The sequence below is a fragment of the Euprymna scolopes genome, chromosome 46, assembly GCF_053919585.1.
Source record: "Euprymna scolopes isolate OS-2025 chromosome 46, ASM5391958v1, whole genome shotgun sequence".
In the NCBI taxonomy this organism is placed as follows: Eukaryota; Metazoa; Mollusca; class Cephalopoda; order Sepiida; family Sepiolidae; genus Euprymna; species Euprymna scolopes.
In genome coordinates this window covers 91,015,629-91,027,753 of record NC_136527.1, presented here as the reverse complement: position 1 = coordinate 91,027,753, position 12,125 = coordinate 91,015,629, and the positions used below count along the sequence as shown (strand labels likewise).

The window sequence follows — 12,125 nt, the reverse complement described above, 5'->3', positions numbered from 1 at the left end:
GTTGCAAGTAATATGAAAGTTATCTTTTCTTCTTCTTTTTCTTCTCGAACATTAACTTATGTAATGTTATCTTGTGAGATTTTAAAAGTTGGATCTGAATAGCATTTAAGTTTACAGATCGATATTTGTTTTTGACTAGCCAATTTTTACATTTTGTTGTTGCAAGTAATATGAAAGTTATCTTTTCTTTTCTTCTTCTTCTTCTTCTTCTTCTTCTTCTCGAACATTAACTTATGTAATGTTATCTTGTGATACTTTAAAAGTTGGATCTGAATAGCATTTAAGCTAACAGATCGATGTTTGTTTTTGACTAGCCAATTTTTACATTTTGTTGTTGCAAATAATATGAAAGTTATCTTTTCTTTTCTTCTTCTTCTTCTTCTTCTTCTTCTTCTCGAAGATTAACTCATGTAATGTTATCTTGTGAGACTTTAAAAGTTGGATCTGAATATCATTTAAGCTTACAGGTCGATATTTGTTTTTGACTAGCCAATTTTTACATTTTGTTGTTGCAAGTAATATGAAAGTTATCTTTTCTTCTTCTTTTTCTTCTCGAACATTAACTTATGTAATGTTATCTTGTGAGATTTTAAAAGTTGGATCTGAATAGCATTTAAGTTTACAGATCGATGTTTGTTTTTGACTAGCCAATTTTTACATTTTGTTGTTGCAAATAATATGAAAGTTATCTTTTCTTTTCTTCTTCTTCTTCTTCTTCTTTTTCTTTTTCTTCTCGAACATTAACTTATGTAATGTTATCTTGTGAGATTTTAAAAGTTGGATCTGAATAGCATTTAAGCTTACAGATCGATATTTGTTTTTGACTAGCCAATTTTTACATTTTGTTGTTGCAAGTAATATGAAAGTTATCTTTTCTTTTCTTCTTCTTCTTCTTCTTCTTCTTCTTCTTCTTCTCGAACATTAACTTATGTAATGTTATCTTGTGATACTTTAAAAGTTGGATCTGAATAGCATTTAAGCTAACAGATCGATATTTGTTTTTGACTAGCCAATTTTTACATTTTGTTGTTGCAAGTAATATGAAAGTTATCTTTTCTTTTCTTCTTCTTCTTCTTCTTCTTCTTCTTCTTCTTCTCGAACATTAACTTATGTAATGTTATCTTGTGATACTTTAAAAGTTGGATCTGAATAGCATTTAAGTTTACAGATCGATATTTGTTTTTGACTAGCCAATTTTTACATTTTGTTGTTGCAAATAATATGAAAGTTATCTTTTCTTTTCTTCTTCTTCTTCTTCTTCTTCTTCTTCTCGAAGATTAACTCATGTAATGTTATCTTGTGAGACTTTAAAAGTTGGATCTGAATATCATTTAAGCTTACAGATCGATATTTGTTTTTGACTAGCCAATTTTTACATTTTGTTGTTGCAAATAATATGAAAGTTATCTTTTCTTTTCTTCTTCTTCTTCTTCTTCTTCTTCTTCTTCTTTTTCTTCTTCTTCTTCTTCTTCTTCTCGAACATTAACTCATGTAATGTTATCTTGTTAGACTTTAAAAGTTGGATTTGAATATCATTTAAGCTTACAGATCGATATTTGTTTTTGACTAGCCAATTTTTACATTTTGTTGTTGCACAATCTGTTTTGACCTTAAATATTAATAATATGAAAGTTATCTTTTCTTCTTCTTCTTCTTCTTCTTTTTCTTCTTCTTCTTCTTCTTTTTCTTCTTCTTCCTTTGCTCACGGTTCAGACATTTTCTTATATTAGGGAAACTCACTTTCCAGTTTTCACAACTGTTTCTAGATTTTTTTGTGACCTTGTGTGACTTGCTTTCAATTTTCCAAAATATTTATTGGCATATATAAAAATAATTCCTGATTTGCATCGCTTGACAAATTGTTGTTTTCTATGCGCTGATGAAGCTTAGTTGTGTGAAATTTTAATCAGTAAACTGTTATATATAACACCTGGACTATAATAATTGTATGCAAGGTGTTAACCATAAAAGACCAACATTTTGAAAATAACTACTTGAGCGTCTGTTCCTTTTAACCTGGTGTCTTTAAGAAAAATATTCATAGCTCTAGTATCGCACAATTGAGCTATAAGAGAACTTTGTTATTTTTTATACAGGGTGTCCCAAAAGAAGCTGACGGATCTTAAATTTGATTAACTTCCTCAATATTAAATTTATGCTTACCAATTTTCATATGTAGATAGATGAGCCTCTCCGTGATTTTTTGAAATATAGTAAGATATCATAGTTACTTATTCTGATTTTATTTACACAACTTAATCTGGGGTATGTTTTTCACAAGATCTAATTTTAGTTATGAAAAATGATGTTACTCAAATGTCCACCAATTCCGATTACTTCATGCGCCGTTACTCCTCATCATACTGTACATTTTTGAGAGGGTAATTGTTGCGTGGGGATTTTCTGATCCATAATCCTGCAATTTTGCTTATTTATGAACCCATTCACGTGAAAATGTACCTCATCAGACATAATGAGGTTTTTGAGAAAGTTTGGATCTTCATTGGCCAAATCTTGGAATTGCATGGCGTACGTATTCCAGCCTTTTTTCCGGATCGTTTGGCTGAAGCTCTTGCACCAATTGAATTTTATATGGTAATTTTCCCTCTTCATGAAGCATTCTGTGAAGAGATGATCGAGAGAGACTCCAATTTGACTTGGTCTCTTTCTTACTGATGTGGATGGATCCTCGGACGCACTCTCTGTTAATCTCTGACGATTCTCATCGCTTCTTGTCGTATGTGGTCTACCAGATTTAGAGAGGTCACATACAGACCCTTGCTCATGAAATCGAGCCACCATAGCTTTTATTGCATTGGGAGTAGGGGAATTTCTTGTGTTTAAGTTTCGTTGAAATTCTCTTTGAGTTTCTGATATTGACTCATTCAATGGAAAATACGACTTTAGGGTTACTCTAGATGATCTAAAAAAATAGAAGAAAAATATAAAAAATTAAGAAAGTTATGAATGTTTTTTAACCATCAGCTTCTTTTGAGATACCCTGTATTTCCTAAGTATTTAAATTGCATATAAGCATATATAGATATAAAATGTATGCATATGATTATATATATACTAGCAAAAGTACCCGTCATTGACTGGGTTCAAAAACAGCCTACAGAAAATGGACTCTGATTTATAAAAGTATGATAGGTTATGAAAAGGAAGGGTTGTACAGAGATAGCTTCGAATTTGGTGGTATCAAAACCAAAGCAAAATATGATGAAAGTAAAAATAAAATAGATAAACACCATAATTTATTATACCATGCCTGTTCACACTGAAACACTTATCACAATATTCTGTGGATCTATATTAAAAAACCTTGTTAAACTTTGTGACACATTTCCATTCTATGGAGGTCAGGCGCGAACGAACACCCCATAATTTTATTATACCATATTTCTTGAAACTGAAACATAATTATCAAAGTATATGTACGCAAATAGATATGAAAAGTATTTATTAAAGTTTGTACCTATTTCCATTCTATGGAAACCAGGCGCGAACGCAGACCCCACAATTTTGTTATGCCATCCCTATTTAAGTTGAAACATACTTATCAAAGTATTATTATGTACATCTATATCAAAAACACTTGCAAACCTTTTTTTTTTAATTTTGAAATTTTTTATTTCCATACTTTGAGGACCAGGTGCGAACGTAGACCCCAAAATTTTAATTAACCACCGTTCTTCCAGATCAAACATACCAATTCCTGTGTTATGATACGTCTTCTATCATTATATGTAATCAGTTTTTTAAAATAGTCAACCATATGGGAGCCTATTCGTGACCACACAAACACACACACACACACATACACACACACACACACACACACACACACAGACATTCAGCTTTATATTATATATATATATATGTATATATATATATATATATATATATATATATATATATATATATATATAAAAGTGAACGTGTCTGTGTATCTGTGTGTCTGTCTGTGTGTGTACATTTCCCTACACAATAACTCTTTCAATTTTCAATCTACAGACTCGAAATTTGATATACAGGGTACTCAGATTTGGGAAAATCTTTGTAATCTATTTTCGGCCAGAAACTTGGCTGTTAAGGGGTCAAAGTTCAACAATTTGACCTTTGAGAACTCTACCAAACTCCTCCGACAATTTTGGGTCTAAACACTTGAAAATTTAGATATAGATTCCTTGGACATGGATCTAACTTAATAACTTGATTTGAGCCCAAAACAATAAATGTTAAGGGGTCATAATAGGGGTCAAAGTTTTAAAAAAATTTAATCTCTGCGGTCTCTACCAAATCACTCAGACAATTTCTGGTCTAAACATTTGAAATTTTACATAAAAGGTAATCAGAGATAGGGCAAGCTTTTTAATAAGTTTTGGTCAAAAAATTTTTAGTTACCAATATATAAATGCATGTATGTATGTTTGCATGTCTGCTTAAAACTTTCGACAGAGACGACGGATTTTTTCAAGATCAGTATCGTTTTCAAGTTTGACCTTTCAGACGACAAATATCGAAAAATTGACTAAAATCATTAATATATTCACCTTCAACTTGGCACTTTTCTACAGGGGCGGGGGATCGCTTTTTTTAGCTGATATTTTCGAAAGTCATGCTCTCCTTTCGATTGTCTAGCCTTAATTTAAACCTGCATCACTTCCGGTTTGGCAGTGGTTGTAACGGCAAAGACATTAGGTTTTTTTCCCTGTTCTTTGCGCTACGGGTTCGAGCCTGCCTTCCTACTTACACTATTTTTTTTGCTCAACATACACATCCAAACACCCGGGCAACGCCAGGTTGAAATGCTAGTATATATATGTATATATATATATATATATATATATATATATATATATGTACATATGGCGTTTAAGCTACACTGAATATTCTGCGTTCCATCCACTCTAGGATTCTTCAGGCTTATGCAAGATTTATTGTGGTTATCTTGTGTTTTTATATACGCACCTACTATTGAGTTTTTTGTTAGCCAATCAGCTTTCTAGTATCTACCACGCGCTTCTTAATCAGCCAATGAGCAGGCACTTACAGGACAAAGGTCCATTTGACCTCCAGTTGACCCGTTCCTTTGTGTGTGCTTTTTAGCGTAGATATCTAGTGTCGTGACCTGTTTTAAATCTAGGTAATTTTTTTTATATACAGTGGGGAAAATAAGTGTTGGACACATTCCATTATTCTTTATTTAACACATTTTTTATGCAGTGAATGACACGAAAATTTAACAAGAAATAGTTACTAATTTAACAATAACAAATAACTATTATATAATAAAAACGAGAATAGCCGGAAAAAAGTATTTTATATCTTATTGGCTATTACAGCTTTGAGACGTTTTCTATACAATGAAACTAATTTTTGACAACGTTCAGGCAAGATTTTGGCCCCCACTCTTCAACACATACTTTCTTCAAATCCTGAATATTACATGGATCTCGCTGGTGGACCATGATTTTGAACTCTCTCCATAGATTTTCTATAGGATTTAAGTCTGGGGACTGACTGGGCCACCTAAGAACATCTATTTTGTTCTGTACGAACTAATCGGAGGTTATTTGGGATCATTATCTTGTTGAAAGATCCATCCCTGTCACATACCTAACGCATTGGAATTTCCCGATATTTGGCTGCATTCATCTTTCCATCTATAATATGAAGTGGCCCAGTACCATTTGAAGAGAAGCATACCCAGAGCATGACATTTCAACCATCAAACTTTACAGTGGGGAGGGTGTTCTTGGGATTGTGTGCTGTGCCATCTCTTCTCCATACTTGACGTACAGAGTTAATGCCGAAAAGTTCCACTTTCGTCTCATCGGACCAGATCACATTCTTCCAGTAATCATCTGTTTTTAATAAGTGGTCTCTTGCAAACTCCAGATGAGCATTAACATGACATTTTTTTAGTAATGGTGTCTTTCGAGGTGTACGCGACTTAAGACCATTACGTCGGAGTACATTACTAATCGTTGATTTCGTTACTACTATCCCTGCTTCTTCCAAATCTTTCTGAAGTTCGCCTCGTGCGGTTCTCGGTTGCTGCTGAACTTTTCGTACAATCTTTCTCACTGCTCGATCCGACAGCTTGCGAGGATCTCCGGTGCATGGATGGTTCACGGTTGAGTCATGCACCTTCCATTTCCTAATAAGGTTTCCTATGGTGCTTACAGTGATTTTGAATTGAGCAGATATACGCCGATAACCAATTCCATTCTTGTGCTCGGCAATAATCTTATCATGGACGACTTGAGAGAGTTCTTTACGTTTATTCATCCTGAGAACCTTCACGTGTGATGGCTTACTGATGACTAACGTGTTTCAATACTTTCCAACGACGTAGTGTATGGTCTACAACAATCGAGAAACTTCTAAAATGTATAATAGTGTTGGCAAATTAAAATGCAAATAACAATTTCCAGCATTATTTATAAAATAATAATAAAATATAATTTAAAACAATGTGTCCAATACTTTTTCTCGTTTTTATTATATAATTTTTTGTTATGCATTAAAAGGTTCCAATTTCTAAAGTTATTTGTTATTGTTAAATTAGTAACTATATTTTGTTAAATTTTTGTGTCATTCGCTGCATAAAAAATGTGTTAAATAAAGAATAATGGGATGTGTCCAACACTTATTTTCCCCACTGTATATATGTTTATATATATATATATATATATATATATATATATATATATATATATATATATATATATATATATATATATATAACTTTAAGAAAATCATACACAAGCGGTCCTGGATATGACCTAAAACTATATCCGATGGTGAGGCCCCACCTTGCGGGCTTTGGGGAGTGTGGAGCCACTCTTTAATTGCCATTGCTCCCAGGTCCACTCTGACCCGGAGTGGTAGTACCTGTTAGAGTCCCAACTATGGGTTAAATAGAATCTGACTTTAAAAATATATACTCCATTAAAAATCGTTCCTCAAAATAACTAGATTCGGCATTAAATAACCTGAAAAGGGTTGATATGCCGTAAAACAAAAACAACCAACCAACCAACCATACACAAGGAAACGGAAAAAAATTAGGCCTAAAAGTAGATGTATCAGCTAACATAAAAATAACAAACGTCCTGGACGTCACGTTAAATTTAGAAAAAACACATTTGAACCCTATTTAAAAGATAACGCTAATCCAATATACGTAAACCCTAAGTCCAATCATCCACCATCAATTATAAAACCGATTATTAACTCGATCGTTAGTAGACTCAGCAATAACTCAAGCAATGAAAATGCATTCAGCAGGTCAACCAACATCAATGAAACAGCCCTAAAAAATAGTGGATACAAAAATATTGATATCAAATATAAGCAACAAAACACCAATAACTATAATAAAATTAAAAATAGAAGAAAAAGAAATATAATCTGGTATACGGTGCCATACAATCAAATGTTAAAAACAAAACTTGGCAAAAAATTTCTAGATCTTATCGAAAAGCACTTTCCCGCAACCAACCCCTTACACAAAATTTTCAATAAAAATACATTAAAGTTATCCTACAGCTGCAGCGAAAATTTAGAGATGAAAATTAAAGCACATAATAACAAAATATTAAATAAAAACAATGAAAACAACAAAAAAATAAACAATAAAAATGTGGACACCATGACAAAAATAAAACTAACAGAAATGACACATATAAAACTAGTAGAAAAAAAAATAATAATAATAATAAACCAGCTCCGGACAACAACAACCATATAAGAAATAAAAATAAAAATACTAATAACGAACAAGATAAATGCAACTGTAGATACCGCACACTTTGCCCACTTCAAAATAGATGTCTAACCAAAAGCATAGTTTACCAGGCCACAATATTTGCGAAAGAAAACCCGAATAACAAGAAATATTATGTGGTTATAACTTCCTTAGATTTCCAAACTCGATATTATGACCACAAAAGTACATTAAATAATAAAAAAAATACTGTATGAAAACAACGCTAGCAAATAAATACTGGGAACTCAAGGAAAGCAGACGTTCGCCGGTAGTCGAATGGAAAATAATAAGACAAGCAAACACATGTAGAGACCTAAACGATCCATATAGATAATGCCTTCATGAAAAATTTGCCATCCTATACTTTAAAGAACCTCAACATCTGTTAAACTGTAGGAGAGAAATAGTGAACAACTGTGTTCACAGAATAAAATTTACTCTAGGATAAAGATACAAAATCGTTTTAAAACTAGCATAAAGAATATAAAATAAACAAACAAATAAATAAATAACATACATAAATAAATAAACGATCACACACACACACACACACACACACACACACACACACACACACACATATATATATATATATATATATATATATATATATATATATATATAAGTTAACATATAAAAAATGTCACCTAGATTTAAAACAGGTCAAGACACTAGATATCTACGCTAAAAAGCACACACAAAGGAACGGGTCAACTGGAGGTCAAATGGGCCTTTGTCCTGTAAGTGCTTTCTCATTGGCTGATTAGGAAGGGTGCAGTGGATACTATAACGCTGATTGGCTAACTAAAAACTCAATAAAAGGTGCGTATATAAAAAACGAGATAACCACAAAATTCTTGCATAAGCCTGAAGAAACCTAGAGTGGATGGAACGTGGAATATTCAGTGTAGCTTAAACGCCATATATATTTTATAACTTACTAACTAGCTCTACCTACATATTGAGCACTGTTGAAGTAAATACTTAAAGTTTACGCATAAATTTATACTTTCGTATATTAATTTTATGTAAATGAAGTAGTTATATATATATATGTATGTATATATATCTATATATGTATGTATATATACATATGTATATATATGTATGTATATGCATATATATATGTATGTATATGCATATATATATGTATGTATATGTATATATATATGTATGTATATATATATGTATGTATATGTATATATATATATATGTATGTATATATATATATGTATGTATATATATATATGTATATGTAGTAGAGAATTAGAAGGCTATCACAATGCAAGGAATGAGATATAGCCGTTGTTGTTGGAAGACGTCTTCTTCCAACAACAACGACTATATCTCATTCCTTGCATTGTGATAGCCTTCTAATTCTCTACTACATACCTATCCCACACAATGCTTCAAGCAAACTACATATCAATTCTCTCTCTCTCTCTCTCTCTCTCTCTATATATATATATATATATATATATATATATATATATGTATATATGTATATAGATAATGTATGTATATAATATATATCTATATAAGATATATATATATATATATATATATATATATATGATTGTTGAGCTGGATTAAATCCGACGATATGAAATAAAATGGAGGTGGAAGGACCTGGATACTCAACGTTTCGCCCGATTTATGCGGGCTTCTTCAAGAGGGATGGTCATTGACGAGAGAGTCGGAGGATTGGGGCTATATATAATGATGGAGGAGAGCAGCGTGTTTTCCTTATGTAAATTAGATGTCATATATACATGTATATACATTTTATGAGAGAAGAACTAATTAGAGTAAACTAGTGTAGTGGATTACGACTCTCTCGTCAATGACCATCCCTCTTGAAGAAGCCCGCATAAATCGGGCGAAACGTTGAGTATCCAGGTCCTTCCACCTCCATTTTATTTCATATATATATATATATATATATATATATATATATATATATATATATATATATATATATACAATGTATGCATATGATATAACTTTAAATCAAAATGAATAATTCGTATTCTTTATTATTTTGACTTTTGTTTAATTTTTTTGTCATTTTTTTCTTTCAGGAAAATAATGGATCATTTTTAGTGATTCCACTCAAAGACACCCAGAAACGAGTCTTTGGAGTCCTTGGAATCGACACAATAAACGACTCTGATGAAAGAGCCATCTTTTTTACGCATGAAATAAACTTTTATCAGGTAATGAAAAAATTGTTGGTGGTTCTTTAGTCCTCACATTCCATGAGCGATATTTTATTTTATTTTTAAGAAAAGGCTAAATTCAATTAAAAAAATATCACTGCGTAAACAACCTGAAGTATTTTTTTTTGTTTGTTTTTAAAACTTCAGGGTGTTGCCAATGCGTTCAATATTGCGTACCATCAGGTCGAAGTTCGCAAGAGAGTTGTCAAGATTTTGGAAAGTGCAAGTCGTTGGATACATCGCCATTGCATAGACGTTTGTGAGATTTGTGTGTATATTGTCGAGATGTGTCCGAAAAGTCAAGATGTTATTTTAAAGAAACTCCTTACCAGTACTCAGAAAACTAACAGCCAATCCTTAAAGAAACCACCTCGCCTGGAACGAAAAGACAGCCTCTTTAGGTAAATATCAGTCGTCATGTTTCAGATCAGATTGATATGCAATAAAATTATGTTTAAAATAAAAATTGGTATGAACCTTTGCTATGAGAAGGTGTAGCGAACTAAGTACTAGCGTATCTGTTCAATGCACAGTTGGGTATTAATAACAAGAAGTTTGTTATAAATCACTCATTCAAAGTGAACGGGCTATAACTATTGGCCGTTTTTAATGAGTAAAAAGTCTAATGAATAATAATGTTCTAAATAATGTTGGGCAGTGCCGGGTTGGTGGCAGCTATTATTATTATTATTATTATTATTATTATTATTGTATTTGTATTTGAAATTTTGTAAATAATGTTGGGCAGTGCCAGGTTGGGGACAGCTAGTATTATTATTATTGTATTTGTATATGAAATTTTGTAAATAATGTTGGGCAGTGCCGGGTTGGGGACAGCTAGTATTATTATTATTATTGTATTTGTATATGAAATTTTGTAAATAATGTTGGGCAGTGCTGGGTTGGGGACAGCTGGTATTATTATTATTGTATTTGTATATTATTAAGTTTTGAGACATTTGTGTTGAACAAAGATGGCGGCTTAGTTCAGATCAGTAACCAAGATGGTGGCGTAGTTCAGATCAGTAACCAAGATGGCGGCATAGTTCAGGTCAGTAACCAAGATGGCGGCAAAGAATTAAATGTGGTCCGTGACGTAGCAAATGGCAAACTGATTGAATCCAAAATTCGACGACTTTTCTAATAATTTTGCGACGTTTTGATTGGTTGTTTAGCACAGCCGTTGGTTATAAAAATGATTGGCAAATCCATTCGTCTCATACCCCCATTTCTTGTCTGATGGGGAAGGTCTCCTAGCGGCTTCGGCTGCAGGGAGACAGGGTAGTACACGTCAAGGATTCGTCACTTGACACTCAGCCCAACAGGTGAGGGGCCGGGAACCGGCCTAGCACCTGTTAGACTGAGGTATGCCGCCTGGGTAATACCTAGGAGGTCCACCCTCCAGGCCTTGCCACCGAGCTTTCCGGTGGGGCAAGTTTATTGCTTGCTGCCTAAGGCGCCCCGACCGGGGAATGCCAACGGGGTTACTCAGGCAATTTTTAAAATTGAAGGAGTGCCCCTTCTTTAGGGGAGCTTGCGGGGTTCCCACTTTCCGGCCTTGTGCCACATAATGCTGATGTGGGCAGCATTTAAATATATACCCCCCATCACAAGTCAAAAAACATTTTACATCCCCCCTTTTTTGATATAAAATAAATGAACAAAGAAAAATAAAATAATTTTTTTTTCTTTTTCTTCTGGTTTTATGGGAATTTATCTTTATTCTCATCGGTCAAAAAGAATTAATATATTGGTATAATGTGTGCAAAAAGAAGCCATTTTATTTTTTATACATACAAAAATAAACACTTTTTAAATGTATATAAACATACAAATAGAATACTTTTCAAATACATATAACATATGCACAAAAATTCACAAAAGTGGCTTTTTTTTGTAACAAAAAAAAAAAAAAACTGGAAACATTATGTTAGATATTAATTGGGTAATTTGGTTTGTAAGGTAGAAATGGTCGCAGTTTAACGTCGTGCCCGGGACAATTTACAATTTTTTTTTCTTCTTTTTTTTGGTGTGATTTTAACTGTTCATGCTTCTCCTTCTGTGTTTCTGAAAAGAGATTTATTCATAATTAGATTCCAAAAAGTTCGGTTATAAAATGTCTTAAT

The 12,125-nt window shown here is 32.5% G+C and overlaps 1 protein-coding gene across 1 annotated transcript in view; it reads left to right on the top strand.

Moving 5' to 3' along the window:
• Nucleotides 1–12,125, top strand: part of LOC145270909 (EF-hand calcium-binding domain-containing protein 5-like) — a 205,353-nt gene that overhangs the window by 177,793 nt on the left and 15,435 nt on the right. The window contains exons 21-22 of the mRNA XM_080126458.1: nt 9,862–9,996; nt 10,147–10,400. Coding sequence (XP_079982584.1) covers nt 9,862–9,996; nt 10,147–10,400 — 389 coding nt within the window. The remainder of the gene's footprint in view (nt 1–9,861; nt 9,997–10,146; nt 10,401–12,125) is intronic.